The 15,949-nt window shown below is 37.9% G+C and overlaps 1 protein-coding gene across 1 annotated transcript in view; it reads left to right on the top strand.

Annotated features, from left to right (window-relative positions):
* The window catches only part of ARID4B (AT-rich interaction domain 4B), a 91,870-nt gene that overhangs the window by 73,277 nt on the left and 2,644 nt on the right, over positions 1 to 15,949 (top strand). The window contains exons 17-22 of the mRNA XM_033054992.1: positions 75 to 323; positions 6,379 to 6,463; positions 7,219 to 7,408; positions 8,830 to 10,035; positions 11,869 to 11,979; positions 14,247 to 14,462. Coding sequence (XP_032910883.1) covers positions 75 to 323; positions 6,379 to 6,463; positions 7,219 to 7,408; positions 8,830 to 10,035; positions 11,869 to 11,979; positions 14,247 to 14,462 — 2,057 coding nt within the window. The remainder of the gene's footprint in view (positions 1 to 74; positions 324 to 6,378; positions 6,464 to 7,218; positions 7,409 to 8,829; positions 10,036 to 11,868; positions 11,980 to 14,246; positions 14,463 to 15,949) is intronic.

Below are 15,949 nucleotides of genomic sequence, written 5' to 3'. Positions count from 1 at the left end.
AATATATGTGGTTTGGAACTGAAAAGCTTATCAAGTATCTCATATTAACTCTACAATTTTTTAAACCTTTCAAGAGATGACACGAATAAGGAAGAAGATGAAGATGAAGAAGAAGCAGAGGAGGAGGAAGAGGAGGAGGAGGAGGAAGAAGACAACAATAACAATGAGGAAGAAGAGTTTGAATGCTATCCACCAGGCATGAAAGTCCAAGTGCGGTATGGAAGAGGGAAAAATCAAAAAATGTATGAAGCTAGTATTAAAGATTCTGACATCGAAGGTGGAGAAGTCCTTTACTTGGTGCACTACTGTGGATGGAACGTGAGGTAACTTGAGTTTTAGTTAGTGATTACTTCTTGAATTACTTCTCAAATACACTTATGAATTTTAAAAACTATTAATAGACATCTGGAGTCCTAAACTTTCAGTATTGCTGTTCTGTGAAGGTCATTGTACTGTATGAAATTTAGATTTTTAACACTATATAAATGCAGGGCTTTAGTTGCTTTGAAAATCATCTTAAAATGACTTGTTCAAAGAAGGCTTCATTTATTCCCCATCTTGCTTTTCGATCTTCCATGCAAGTGGCACATCACGCTTTTCAGGTTCCTCCTCTGGCTCTCTTAAGCCGATTTTCTGTGATTCAGTATTTGAGTAGTGCATTCAGCTGAGGCTGTGAACTCACTCTTGTCAGTGAAGCACAGAGTACAGCAGGGTATTTAACTGGAAAGCAACAAGATTATTAGTGACAAATAAGTGCACAGCTAATAACTGCATTTCATCTGATCTCGTATCTATCCTACCTACCCCACTTCCCCCTGAGGCTGCCCTAAACTTCCCAGCCAGGCTCTTCTTAGCATAGTGGCTTCTTATGCTTTCTTTAATATAAAGGAGGAGCATATGCTTTTTTTATTGTCTTTAGTCTAGCATTAATAGAAATAAGTTGAAGTATTTCTCTTGCTATTTCGGACATCTTTTTTTGCCATTTAAAACTTAATGAAACTTTGAAAACAGTAGAGAAAACTGAAATTTTTGAGCAGCTTATAACTTACTAATAGTCCTTAACTATTACCTTTTTAACTTCATTACTACCTGTAAAAAAAAAAAAAAAAAAAAAAAAAAAAAACAACAACACACCAAAAAAAACCCACACAAGTCTGAGACAAGTCTGAGGTACTGTTTTCTTGTTTTTCCTTTTCTGGGAAAGTTGAGGTTCTTGTAACCTTCATCTGTCATCTGGGCATCTTGCCTCTGACCAAGAGGGCAGGACAAATATAATTTATCCAGTTCTAGCAAGATCTGCTAGCAAAGGTAACAGAGAAGTGTGATGCTTCTCTTGCTGCCTTGAATTCACCTCTTTGCATCAAGGCCTAGTGATTTCCAGGCACACCTGAGTTACTGCCGAGGAGGAATCTCGCTTTTCAGTTTTGGTACTGATCTTCTGTAGAATTTTGATCTACACTGATCTACAGGTAAAGTTTCTTCAGGCAACATCTGTAAGCATAGTAGGCTGTGAAGTCAAGATATGAGGGGAGATGCAACCTGCTGAAGGTGGCAGCTGTGGTGTGACTTGCCTTTTGGTCCAGTTCTTATTGAGGAGGACTCCCATGGAGTGCACTTTGCTGAAATCTTCATCCTACTCACTGAAGACTACTGTGTGTACGATTCCAAGAGGTTTCTTGCTTTTTAAGCTCTTGTTTTGGAATTCACGTGTAAGCATAAAAGTTGTTTTTTTTTTGAGCATATACCATGCTATTATCCATGCTGTGAGGTGAAATGATCAGATTTTTATTTGAGCAGTACTACTTCAAATCTGAAGAAATGAGAAGTCAAAAATGAGTCTTCTTCACCTTGAAGATCCCAGCAGCCCAGTTCTTAAAGGAGAAATCAAGATTCCAAATTTTTAACTCTGCATTTTAAACAAATCTGCAGATTGATGTCAGAGGCATTATTTCTGTGACTAGGATATGTTTGATAATAAAAGTATTTTTAGTTAACTTGCAATCATTTGAGAAGTAAGGAGTATTGATTGTTTGGTCTTACTGGCGTCAGGACTTGAGTTTATATTTTTACCTGGTGTTTCAAAAGAGTCCTCTGAAAAGGTTTGGGGGAGGAGTAGGATTCTTCACTGAAAAATACTGAGATTTAGCTCTGGGACTGTGCATGGACTGCTAAATGTGGCTAATTTTTTTCATACATGTAAAATTACTTAAGTTTATGGATTTGACAGAAAGGGTGTGTAAGCCTCAGCTTTAGCCCACAGGGTAGGAAGCAATTCCCTCTTCTCCTTATTGATTGTAGATTGCTTAGTGGGCACAAGTACTGTATGTACAGTACAGGGAATGTACTGAAGTAGGATTTGCTAATCATCCAGGGTTTTTTTAATTCTGTCATTCTTCTGCTCCTCAGAGTTGACTTTCCTGTTTCCCCCTTTGGTCAAGTATGCCATTTAATAGCCTGTTATTTAAATTCATAAGTTTGAGCAGAAATTCTAAATAACTACTAATTGTTCTTACCACAATTTCAGTATCAGTCTGGAATTCAGAATAAATGTGTGTGTGGGCATGCTCACATTCTTTCGGGTGCTTGGAATGAAGCTGGGTAAACTAGATATTCATCTTCATTAGTTGGGGTTTTTTTAAAATGCTCTGGAACAGTGACATTAAAAACTGTGGAACTTTTTTTTGTTTTAAAGAGTAAACAGAAAGTGCAGAAGCTGTACAGCATTACAACATTAGCTAATACAGCATTAGTACAGCATTAGCTGAAGGATCTTGTTAGCTCCTGAGATTCAGGTGATGTGTGTCTCTGACAAAGGTCTCTGAATGGTAGTGTTCAGTGGAGCCTGGCTTGTAGTTAAAAGGAATGGTAGAAATCTCTGCCATGTTAGAGAGACCTGCTTATGTTACCATGTGTTAACCAGAAAAAGTAGAGAAATACAGAGAAACTGTACTTCTTCCGACAGACCAGTGATGTTCTGAATTATGTGTGCTTTTTATGTAATTAAAACTTCTTTTGGTCATATGGTGCCAGTTCCTTCTGCTGTAATTTTAATCTTCAGCTCCCAGTGCCAAGAACATTTCATTGTGTAAGTGTTCTTCTGCAGTGTATGCCCGGTAATTAGAGGGTGCATATTAAAAAAGCAAGTTAGATTGTTGAAACTGTGTGTCATTACAGTACAACATCACAAGTTATTCTTGAATGTTTAAAATGTTTAAAGCTAAGGATTATTATTTTCATCACTTCTTTCCTTCAGAAATCTGCACGTGAAAGTGCTAATTTCTGTCTAAGTTTGTTGAAACACTACTTCATATTACAAATTTTATACTTTACAGTCAACCACTGAAATAAATGGGCAGGAAAATTTCAGGTCCTGGAGAGTAATGTATGTCATGGGGTGGCAGGGGAGGGATTACTAAAAAAAAAAGCAAACTAGAATCCCCATCTAATATTCCAGTATTTGAGTATCAGACTAGTTTTTCTCCTTTCTTTAATCACAGAAAAAAGAAATTAAAAATTCTCCCTTTTTAGCAGCTACGCATAGTGTACTGGATCTTTTCAGTGAATTTGCCAAAGCTTGCTAGCTGCTTGAGCTCACTTGTCCTTCTGAGAAAAGTTTGCTAGTAGGAAATCTAGTCTGGACAAGTATGCTTTCTTCCTTGTTTCTCCTCTAGTACTTCTGTGGAACATCAACTGTGCAGTCTCTGAGAGTGTGTTGTGGTGCAATTTATCTTGTAAGTAGTGCATATGAATGTAACAGTATTAGTACGTACTCTGATGCAAGGTGCTCTTCTTTGTCTTCATCTTGGTAAGGCAAGGGGATTTTTTTTTTTATGAAAGCGTTCCAGGTTTTTATATGAAACCTGATTTTAAAAAATTAAGTAATAATTCCTTATTAAATCCCTCATCAAGAAATCTTTGTAACCTCATCTTCTCACTTTAGAGTGGTGAAGCTAGTACATGTGAAAGCACTACAGTAAAACAACCCAGGTCCTCTGAAAGTACATGCTTCTTGTAAGTAGAGCTGAAGAACGATTTTGATAATATTTTTGGGTTAATTTTGTTTTGTGAACAGACTGTCCAAAGATTAGTGATGAAGTAAGTGTTCATCGGTTAGCAGGTGCAGTTCTAGAAAGAGGCTCTAATCTGAGTCATGCACCCCATTTTAGATACAGCTTTCAGGGTGCTTCTCTGTCTTGCAGTGGAAGAAAATGTAATTTAGGGTCAAGTTGTCAGCTGTGGCTTGGAATGTATTTTCTTTGCAGGATCTGTTTCAGCCTGGGGTCCAGTTGTCCCAGGTTAGGCAAACCATATGCCTCAGTTGTGTGACTAGTGAAAGGAGCTGTGTGATGCAAAGGTGTGAAGTGGGGGCAGCTGATTCCCTGGAGAAGATGTGAGATTTCTGTGGCCTCCTCATAGGGTTTGTCTGCTGTTTTGGGCGCAGTCAGAAGTAAAGCAGGATATGCTCTGGCTAGCAGCTGTGACTGTCACACATTAATGTTCCAATTTGAGATGAGGGCTTGTGCAACCACCCTTTCTAATACATGATGTTTAGGACTCTGTGGTATGATATGGACATGTATTCTCTTCAGATTCTGCACTTCTCTTCTTTGGTTCAGTGTGCCCCCATGTCTATCAGCTCTTGCCCCAACAGGCACTGCAGTTGCTGTGAATCTCAGACAGTGTGGGCTGTGCACAGACTTTGCATAGGAGGAAGATTAATTTCTTATTGGAGATGCATAAGGATGAGTGAATACAAATTTGGTATTCTGGCAATGTGGTTGAGGCAGAAAGGACACTGTCAGAATCCTTATTTTTCACCATGTGTTTATTAAGTCCTAGTGCTGTTTTCCTGTATCTATTTAGATCTAATAAAATAGTCCTGCATTTCTCTGGGTCACCAAATCCATTTGGCAGGCACTTCAGAGTATTCCTTGTGCAAAACATGTCTTTGTCTTGAAGAAAGATTGCTTCAAGTAGGGTTTCCCATGTCTCACAGAATATGAGATTTTTCCATATGAACAAGTACTCTGCAGAATTTTACTTCAGTTTTGAACCTGTTTACTGACATTTCACCTGATAATGCCAGTGTAATGGTACAATGACAGCAGTGTCTGCAGCAGTGTAGGCAGTCTGTCATAGTCTGCATGGTCTGCTGTGAGACTTTATGGTTTTTATTGTCACATGGAGATGAAAAAACAGAACAGTTGTTTTGGAAGGCTATTTTTCAGATTACTGCTATTTAATTTTTCACTGTATTATTATGTGAAATTTAAGCTAGTAGAATAAAGTATTTAGCTTCTGAAATCCCTCATATAGATCATAACTTAAAATATGTAGGAAAGCAAGTTGGAAACTTGCATGTTTTTCCCTAAATATTTTTAATTTATGGCAATATTGTGGATATAATTGACAGTGGTTGCAAAGACAATTAAGTAGGACTGTGTCAGTAGTCATTGCATATATCAAAATGAGATTGAGTAAGCCCAGCTGGAAAGCCAGCATGGTGATTGTGCTCAAATCCATCCTATAAGAATTTTTTTGGAGAGTGTGGTTTGGGGTTTTGGGGTTTTTTTTAAAGTTGATTTTTCTACCACCCCCGCTTTTATTTTATTTTTCTGTTCACCTAGAATGATCAGAATTAGTTTGTACGTACATTCAGGTCAAAGTTACTACCAACTAATTTTTACCTGAACTGCTTCTTATGGCAATGATTCTTGAATTTACAGTTTAAGTAGTAAAGCAGCTTATTCTTATTGGGAGGAAAAAAATTATTTAAATGGTTCTTGAGCTTTTAGAGATGCACAATCTGGCAAGCACAGTACCATAACTGCAGTATATTCTTAATAAGAATGTACTTCTGTGGTCTTGGATTTATACTTAACAGGTCCAGTCTTGAATAACAAGATGCCTGTTGTTAATATCTTGGTATGTATGTTAGTATGTTTTTAATATGTTTTTGTCTTGAATCACTCTGATACAAAATGGAAACCTTTAACAGAAGAGGAACTGAAAAATGTCACTGTGAAGTCAGTGACTCAAAGTTGGAGACTCCGAATAGATACACTCACTCCAGATAACTCTTTGCAGTCACTTGGGATCAAAAGAGTTTATTTTTATTGATTGGTCCCATTTTATATAGTTGAAAGGATTTATTTTATTGTTAAGGTTTTACAGTGTATAAATAGGAAGTATACCTTTTAGAGGTTTGTATAGATTTCTCATTCAGGTAGTTTGTTTTACCTGCATCCCATAAATTACTTCATTCAAATTCCATTCTGTTTTCATATGGCTAATTCTCCTTTTCCTCAGTTAAATTTCTGTTGTGATGTGATTATCTGCTTGAAACAATAAATGCGTATGATTTCTTTTTCTGTTTAGGTATGATGAATGGATAAAGGCAGACAAGATAGTGAGACCAGCTGATAAAAATGTACCAAAAATTAAGCATCGAAAGAAAATAAAGGTAGTTTTTCTCCCTTTTCTCTCTTGTTGCTCCCTGCTTTGGTTTGATACATAGTTAAGTAATCCCTGCCTCTTTGCCTGAGCTTTTGATTGGCCTACAAATGCTTATCAGGCAAAGCAACGTCATAGCTTTTTAAACATGGATACTCTTTTCATCATGGTTTTGGCTTTTCTCCTTGAGGTGAGATGGGGAAGCTTCTCTTTCCTTCTTTCCTGAATTTTTAATTAAATGTATGTAATCATTTACAGAAAACAAATGAGAAGGATACAGATTATTATCAGTGTTGGGAGCTAGTTTGAGGGGGGGAAATCTGAGAGCTCTCTGACTTTGCAGAGCAAACCTGTGGACCAGTCCATGTGCATGGGACTCTGTAATTTTATTGCCAAGATTTCTTTCAGAATTGATTCTTCCACAGCTGATATTTAGGCTTAGATGATGACATATTTCTTGGACAGTGGGCTGCAGGGAAGCTTTTCCTTCTGCCACTGCTGAGCCTGGCATCCTGCAGTACCACTACTCCATGAGCACTGGTTGTGTTTGTATTCCTATTTGTTTAAGTGTTGACAAAGTCCCTGTCTTCAGTAGAAAGGTCTTGGTGTGGAGTTTAGAAAGGTGTTTGTAGTCCTTTAAACAAAGAGGAGAGCTTTCCTCTACAGATGGAATGTTTAAGATAACTGTAAGCATTGTTTAATTGTAATCCATGATAAGATGTGTGCTCCAATGAGAAGAGTTTTTGTTTCTTTTTTTTCACCTAGAATAAAACTGACAGAGAGAAGGAAGAGAAGTATTCTCCTAAACCGTGTAAATTGCGACGTTTGTCAAAACCCCCCTTTCACACCAGCACATCACCAGAGACTGGGTCCAAACTTGACAGCACTGAAGCCAAAAATAGTGAACAAGCTCCAGTTAAATCAATAGAAATTTCTATCATTAATGGGCTACAAGGTATTGTACTTAAAAGCTTTCTCTAATTCTGTAAATGGCCTTTAAACAGGACTAAATGACAATGTAGAATAACTGATGCAACTAAATGCTTGAGTCAGTCTGGCTAATAATAACATCGTCTTCAGAAATAACCCTTGGACAAAGGCAGTGTTGGCAGGTTCTGTTAATTCAGTGTGTTAACAGTCAATTACATTTTGTGTTGACATCCTCTTTTTTGTTTGATATAGAGCAAAGCATTTTTGCTTCCTGTCTAATTTCTAAATTTTTCATTTTTGATTTACCTAAGCAATAGGACCCATTACTCATATTTGCAGGTCTGTTGTTGCTAGCACTGTGTTCCCCTGCCCACACATTTACAGCAGCATTTTAATACCTACTTGATTCTTTTCATTCTTAGTTTAGGGCATGCTTCCAGAGAAGAAAATCATGTATGGTATAGGTAGTTTGGGTAACCACAAATTTTTGTGGAAGCTTTCTGACTTGAATAATCATTCCAACTTACTTGAACTTGGATGACACTGGCCTTGGGTTCCAAAACTGTAGGTAGAATAACAGTCAACATAATCTATAATGCTTAATTTTCTTAGGTAATGAGAAACAAACAAAAAAACCCCCCAGCAATTAGCAATGACTCTATTATTAGTGTGATAATTAATCTGTAATTAACTTTATGAATCAAGGAGTTACATATATGTGTATATATATGTGTGTATTTGAGCCACTTCCTGTGTTTCTCTTTGAATCTGTATCTTTTCACACTGAATGAGATTGCTGTTGATTCCTTCTGGATTATATATCTTTGTTCTTCTGTGTTTCTTCATTTCTGACCCTGAATTTTCTTGCAGTTGTGCTACATTCTTCTTGTCCATTTGTTTCCCTAAGTGCCTTTCTTTATTGCTTTCACTTCCTTTTTCCAGATTGATCATCAGGTTGGTTTGTCACAGAGTATCCAATGTGTGTGTTGTTGTTCTATCCTTTAGACTCTGGATTTTCCAGGCAAAATAATGTCTTGTGTTATGGGCTTTGGAAAAAAGGCATATAATGGTAGTATTTGTAACCCACAAGAAATATGTTAAGGGCATCTTTCAGTTTCTGGTTTGGGTAGTTGTGCAGAAGTTTGTATCTTATGCATTAATGCACTCTATGCTTTCTCTACCTCTTCAGAAATTCCTGGAGATGTACTGTATAACAGAGAATCTTCCTAGTTTCTAATCTAGCCATTATACCATGAGTTTTTGAACTCTTCAGGAAGTACCATTTAAGAGAGAGACTGCTAGAGATCCTGTAGCATGTCTTCATATCTGTACAGTTTTCTTTAGTTGCTTTTGTTTGGTTTTTGTAATAATTCTTTGTAACCATAAAGAATCAATACAAACTTTCCTTGTTTTGTTTTTGTTTTGTTTGGATTTATTTTTAATTAGCTTCTGAAAGTTCTGATGATAGTGAGCAAGAAGATGACCAAAGTGCCCCGAATGTTCATGCTGATGGCAAAGAGGAATCTCAGCCCGAAGCCGTAAGCCAAGATAAAAATGAACTGCGTCTAAAAGAACAGAGCGGTTCATCCCTCCCAGAAGAAACTAAAGCTCTTACAGATGCAGTAGTGCCCAAGTCTGTATCCAAGTCTCCTGAAAGATTGCGGAAAGAGATGGAAGAGTTATCTGAAGATAGTGAGTCTGATGGAGAAGACGAAGCCACAAAGAAGAGAAAGGATGGAAAGAAGGAGATAGTGGATAAAACAGCAAAACCACAAGTGAAGCGTGGTAAACGAAGACACTGTGTTACAGAGGAGTCCTTAAAGACCGTGTCACCTAATAGAAAGGATGAGAAGTCCAAAAACAAAGACGCCCTTAGTTTAGAAAATAGCAGTAACAGCTCCTCCGATGAAGATGAGGAAGACAAATCCAAACTGAAAATCACCCCAACGAAAAAGTACAATGGACTAGAGGAGAAAAGGAAATCTTTGCGGACAAGTACTTTCTACTCCGGGTTTTCTGAAGTGGGAGAGAAAAGAATAAAGCTTCTAAATAACTCTGATGAAAGACTTCAGAACACCAGAGCGAAGGATCGAAAGGATGTGTGGTCAAGTATCCAAGGCCAGTGGCCAAAGAAAACGCTGAAGGAGCTGTTCTCAGACTCTGATACTGAGGCTGCTGCCTCTCCTCCACATGCTGCTCCTGAGGATGCTGCAGCAGAGGAGCAGCTTCAGACTCTTGCAGAAGGCATTTCTTTGCCTAACTGTGAACTTGAAAAATCTTTGCCAGCAAGTGTGGATGTTAAACCTGTTGAGGAGAAACCGACTGAAGTGGGTGAGAAGAAAGTTGAATTTCCAAGCAGCGGCAGCAATTCAGTGCTAAATACACCTCCTACAACTCCTGAGTCACCTTCCTCTGTAACTGTGACCGAGTCCAGTAGACATCAGTCCAGTGTCACTGTCTCTGAGACACTGCCACCAAATCAAGAAGAGATACGAAGCATCAAAAGTGAAACAGATAGCACAATAGAGGTGGACAGTGTGGCAGGGGAGCTGCAAGACCTCCAGTCTGAGGGAAATATTTCACCAACAGGTTTTGATGCCAGCGTCAGCTCCAGTAGTAGTAATCAACCAGAGCCAGAGCATGCTGAAAAAGGTAAAGGAAAGGGTAAACACAGCTGTCTCCAAACTAACCAGCTCTTATTTCTGACATTGCTGATGTGTTTTCATTGTGTTTTGGTTACGGTGCAGGGAAGTTAGTTGTTGCAGGAAGTAGTAGGCTGCTGTCCATTTCAGATGTGTGGAAATGGTATAATCATCTCGTGAATGAAATGTAATTTGCCAGCAAGTTTATTGGCCTTTTGTTAGAAATTGTGTTGGTTTCACTGAGGGGCAAAGGATAAAAGAATAAAGTTTAAACTGGATATGGCAAGTAAGCCCAAAGCAAACTGTAATAGCTTGTGTAAGGAACATTTATTGTAGCAAGATGGAAGAATTTTCAGCACCCCTCTTAGAAGCAGGAGATGCTTCTCTTCCATAAAATTTGGTTCTCTCTAAGTTGTTTGTTTTGGAGGAGAAAGCCCTCTTGCTTCTAGCGTGCTTAGGCAGTCATTTCTAATTTGTATTTTTCTAGAACATTAACTTCGTAAGATTCAAGTCAAGCTGATAAAAGCATTGACCTTTTCAGCTATGTTTCACTTTCATATGTGATTTTTCAGATTGAAGTTCCTTTCCTGAAACCACTAGAGAATGGGAGATTATCAACACTTGTGCACATGATGTCGCTGTACTGCTTTTTAACTGCTGGCAAGGCAAGATGCAAGAGCTTTTCTCTGAAAGTGACTGGCTGTTTGGCAGTTCATCAAGAGTACAGCTACTTTCACTGTGTTGTAGTGGCTAAAAATTAAAAACACAAAGGAAAAAAATACATTTTTGTCTACAATGCTGAGACAGAAGTAGGTTTTTTTATCTCAGTAGATTTTGGCTAACAATTAGCTGATTTTTTTCAAAATGCCCTTAAAGGTGTGTTACCTTCAGCGTTCTGTTGCAAATGTTTTGAAAGTATGCAACAAAATGTGTTTCCTTAAAGGAAAGAGTTTGGAAGAGGTGAATGGGTACCCCTTCATAAATACACCTGTGTTGCTTTGCTAATTGGAGCTGTGTAGGTTTAGAACTAGGTTGCGTGGAGTTTTTAATATGAAAGTAGTTTATTGCCACTTGAAAGAAGTTTTACACTATTATAAAAGAGTACTTTTACATGTATTAGACTTTAACTTCCTTTCTGATTTTATCAGCATGTTACCTGTTTCAGAAAATCGGGTTCCTTAATTTAAATTGTTTTATTCCAGGGGTCATTTTTAATCTGTAAGTCACAGGGTTGTGAAACAACGTTTGGAGAAGTCCTGAAACACTCTCTTTTAGCAGGTGTACTAGAATGCTTCCATGTTCCTTTTCTACTTTTTCCCCTTGTAGTCACAAATAGCAATAGAATTTTTCCCTTGTTTTTTGTTTGCCTTTTTTTTTTTTAAACGTTATCTAAGATCTTTTTTAACACTTTCAGTCAGTGTAATAACAGATCACAGACTATGGCTTTGTTTTTTTTCTCACAGCTTCCAAGTACATCAAACTTTTAAAAACATTTTTTAGTCCCAGTAGGTCTTGATAACTTTTAAAATAAATTTGTTCCTATTTAATTTACAGCATTAAAAAACCAGTAAATCCATGTGGTTAAAGAGAAATTTTGGTGATGCATATGGGAAAGTAATTTTTAATCATCATACATGTGCACTCTGTGCAAAGAAGCTTCGTCTGCCTTCCACTGGCCTTTACCTCCTCTTGTCAATATAAGTAGAAAACTGAGCTGCATTAAGGATAGTTGCAGGAACAGTTGCATTGTTGTCTACAAAGTTAAGCTTTGAAGTGTTTTGTGGGAGGAGTGCAAGCATTTATTTAATCTCGGTTTTTTGTTTTTTTCTTTTCCCAATTGTAGTCTGTACAGGCCAAAAAAGACTTAAAGATGCTCAGGGAGGAGGCAGCTCCTCAAAAAAGCAGAAAAGAAGCCACAAAACATCTGTGAGCAACAAAAAGAAGAGTAAAACTAGTAAGTACAGCAGCTTACTGTGAAATAAAAGGTGTTAAAGTAGCATGCCTTTTGTTCAACTGATTGTAGATTAATAAAAAATGCATTAGGACAAAATGTTCTCATCAAGGAATTCTTAATACTGTTTAAATGAAGAAACTGCTCTACCTAAACACCAAAGTGTTTCTAAATGTCTTCTGTTATTTCTGGGCCTATTTCGAAGAACTCCTTAATGTAATCATGTAACTCAGGAAAGCCAAGAAGAGTATTTCACACATGGCAGAATTGGGACAGGTATCTCTGTGTCATGGTAGCTGCCTGCTTTAGAGGGGAGACTGGGACCTGAATGAAGTTTTACTCTGTATTTCCTTCCAGATGAGCATTTAGAGGTTAATATCTCTACCCTGTAGTAAACATGAAAATAATTCCAAAAGAATATAGATTCTTGTTTTCTTCTTGTGCTGTCTGTTATATCTACTGTAAATAATGCAGCTTTTGCAGTTTTTTGTAGTTGTAGAAGCTAATTGGAATAGAAACCACACTACTGGGTAAGGGAAGCTACTAAAAGCAGAGGTGTGTTAGGAGTTGTATGCACAGGTGTTTGGGAGACAACAAGATAAATTACTGCTTCATTACACTTAATAAAAAAATACTAGGAAACAGCTAGAGACTGAAACCTGGAGGATAACTGTAAAAAATGGAGTTAAAGCAAGGATAAAAAGCATATACCATGCCTTTTTTCCTCTCTCTTCCCCAGTTTCTCCCTCCCCTCTTTCTATTAACAGCTTTTACTAAAAGTCTGTATTTTCTGCCTGGTATTTGATGTCACTCCACCTGTCCTTCATGTTAATTTATCTCCTCTTTATATTTTCTCATGCTTTTTAATTCCATTTCACTGATCTCCTTTCATGAGCCTTATTCCTACCCTCACCCCAGAAATTAAACTAACAAAACAAACTGAATTTGCAGAACAAATGCACCATTTTTAGCCTTGCCTTTATTCCCTTGGATTTGGTGAATTTACCCCTTTTTCTCAACCTATGTCTTCATAAGGATGTGAAACTTCATAGCTACTACCATGGCTACTACCATGTAGTCCTTGGTGTGTGATCTTTTTGTTAGATTTCACGCACTATTGGATGTAATAAGGAAAATAAATACATAAAATGTGATTCAGCTGTAAGCAAAAAATCCCCAGCTTTTGGCAAAATTCCGGTGTATCTGTTAAACTGTTTTTGTGGCAACTTCATCTCTTGCCTTTGCATTAAACCAACACCAACAAGCATCTGGCCAAGCTCTTTCACACTGCATGCCTTGCAGTTTCTCCTGTGTAGATCACCAGATCATAAAGGCCAGACGGTTCAGGGCTCATTTTGTCAACACCTGTGGCAGGTACAACTGAGGCATACATTTTACTTAATAAATATAAATTCAGTGTGTTTTTGCAAACATTTCTAACAATTGAGGTTCTGCAGATTTCCTAAGCATTTTATTCGACTGCTTTGCTAGACCTGTGCTGAATTACAGTCTCTTGTACCTACGTTCACCTGGGTTTTATTTTAGAAATGCTAAAAAACTTCATCCTTTCAATCAATACTCATAAATCTTGTGTTCTAGATAGATTATTTTGTTACTTTCCTTTGAGTGTATTGATTAAAAACCTGTGTTCAATTCAGCCTGTTGCTGTAAAGCTTATTCAGCATGAGGTGAAGTTCTTTTTTGGGTCAGTGAAAGATCTTTTTCCAAAATTAAAAAAATATATCATCATGTCTGAGGAATGGGAGCAACACATGTTCAGATTATCGACAGTGATTTTAGTTAATTTAGCAATTCAGTTTATTAAAGGTGACATAAGGCTAAGAAAAGGCTGTGTTTGCTCTGACATTACATTGTCTGCTATGCATGTCCTAAAAATACAGTCAAAGGTCTGTCTGTAACTGTTAGCTCTAAATTGGGATACATGTTTATACATATATGGAATGCTGCATTAAAAATAGATTCTAGAAAGAGATGGACCATAACAATCAATCTTGTGAACTCTTAGAAAAAGTACAGCCCCATGAACAGGCAGATGTGTGGTTCATTTTGTGACCCCATTATAGATCTGGTTTGTTCTTCAGGATGCAGAGAACGTCAAGCAAGCTGGTGCACCAGGATGGAGTCTGTTGTTTTAAAGTAAAGGATTTGGGTCAAATAAATTCCAATTGTATGAAAATCAGCACAGAAGTTGCTTCTGACAAGCTTTAGCTTGGGCTTTGTTTCATAACTATGTCTTCCTGTTTCTTCAGCAAACAGCAGTGACAGCGATGAACTATCTGCTGGGGAAAGCGTGTCCAAGTCTCAGTCAGCAAAATCGGTTTCTACTGGCATGAAATCTCACCAAACCAAATCACTCACAAGAACACAGTCTCCAGGAAAATGTGGTAAAAATGGAGAGAAGGAGTCTGATCTCAAAGAACAGAATAATCGTTTGCCCAAAGTTTACAAGTGGAGTTTTCAAATGTGTAAGTATTTTCTTGAAAACACACCTTGTGGCATAGTGCAAAAAGGCTTTTTGAATGTTTTGTATTTTGGCTTTCTTGTTTCTGTCCTGATTTTGCTTCAGGTTGTGATAAATCCTCATTTAAAAGAAAAAGGTGTTTTTTGGTGGGTTTGTTTTTTCCTTTTTTTGCAATTGCAGCACAGGGAACTGCCTCTGTCACACTCTTTCAGGACTGTTTTTAGATTTGGCTCCTGAGCTGCCTTGCTGTTCTTGTTGTGCCATGCCTGTCATTCTGGCATGAACATTATCTGCTCTGTGTGCTTCTTCTGTTGATATTTCCTTGCTCTTTTATTCCTCATTCCCTAGTTCTTGTTCAGACACTTAGTGATTGATTTGTAATTTTTCCCCATACATTTTGCATTAGTGAACCAGCACATGTTTGCTATTTCTAGTATTAAGAACTTCCACTCTGTTGGTTTCAGTCAAGCTACTGGTCCAGCTAGCGGGGAGCAGTGTGGTAAGGATCCTGCATTTGCCTATCTGAAAAACAGATCAATGGCTTATTAATGCTGTCATAGTGTGACTTACCAATTGAATCTGATTTTGCTGGGGTTTTTTTTTTTAATTATTATTATTTTTATTTATTTTTATTTCCTCCTCAACCCTGAGTCTCAGCATTAGTCTACTTTAAAAAGTATTTTTCCCAGTAGTTCTTCACAATCAAGTTACATTCTGGTGCTCTTCAGGAGTATGTGATGTAAAAGGACTTTATTGTCACTTACTGCCCCGTTGAGATTCATTGAACACTCCCCTGGTGCAACACATTTGAAAAGCTTTTGCTCCTTCCCTTCTTTTTACCTTGGCTACATGCCACGTGCTAAAGTTGCTTGGCAGAAGATGGTCTGTGGAGTGCTGTTTGACACATTTCCTGCTGTAGCCAAGTCAGACACTTGAGCTTTCCTCATTTTACCACAGCCTAATACAGTTGTGACTTTTGGTCCTTTGGTGCTGCCCTCATTACAGCAGCCCACAGTAGTTTAGCTGATTCTTAAATGCTTTTGAATGGAGTGTCTCCAGTGTGGCTTCCCTGAACTGAACCAAGAGTTTCTCCTGCCTGTGCCACCCACTGCTGTGTGCCATGCTGTGGAGAACTCCCAGCTGGGAACAGCCAGAGGGGCAGCTCCTGTGCTGGCCATGTCCAGCAAGGTTGTCCTGTATGGTTTTCCTTATGGCACCAGAACCACCCCGCAGCTGTGCACGTTCCTGTTGTAACCTGCTTGTTTTGTACCAAGAGAAGTCAGGCAAGGCTGATCTTCCCAGTGTCTGGGGCAAAACAGCTCCATCATTGAACACCAAGAGGCTCAAACTAGTTTTGGCCCTGCTGTTTTCATCCGTTGTCCTAAATTTTTTTATCCTTTTCCTCCTTATGGGAAAGGGAATGCATTTGTTTTTCCTCTCCCAATTCCTTAAAAAGTTCCCAAAAAGCGTATGGCAGTATCTTGTAAAGAA

Source organism: Catharus ustulatus, chromosome 3, assembly GCF_009819885.2.
Source record: "Catharus ustulatus isolate bCatUst1 chromosome 3, bCatUst1.pri.v2, whole genome shotgun sequence".
Classification (NCBI taxonomy): domain Eukaryota; kingdom Metazoa; phylum Chordata; class Aves; order Passeriformes; family Turdidae; genus Catharus; species Catharus ustulatus.
The sequence above is the reverse complement of the archived record's forward strand: the minus strand, read 5'-3'. Positions and strand labels throughout refer to the sequence as shown.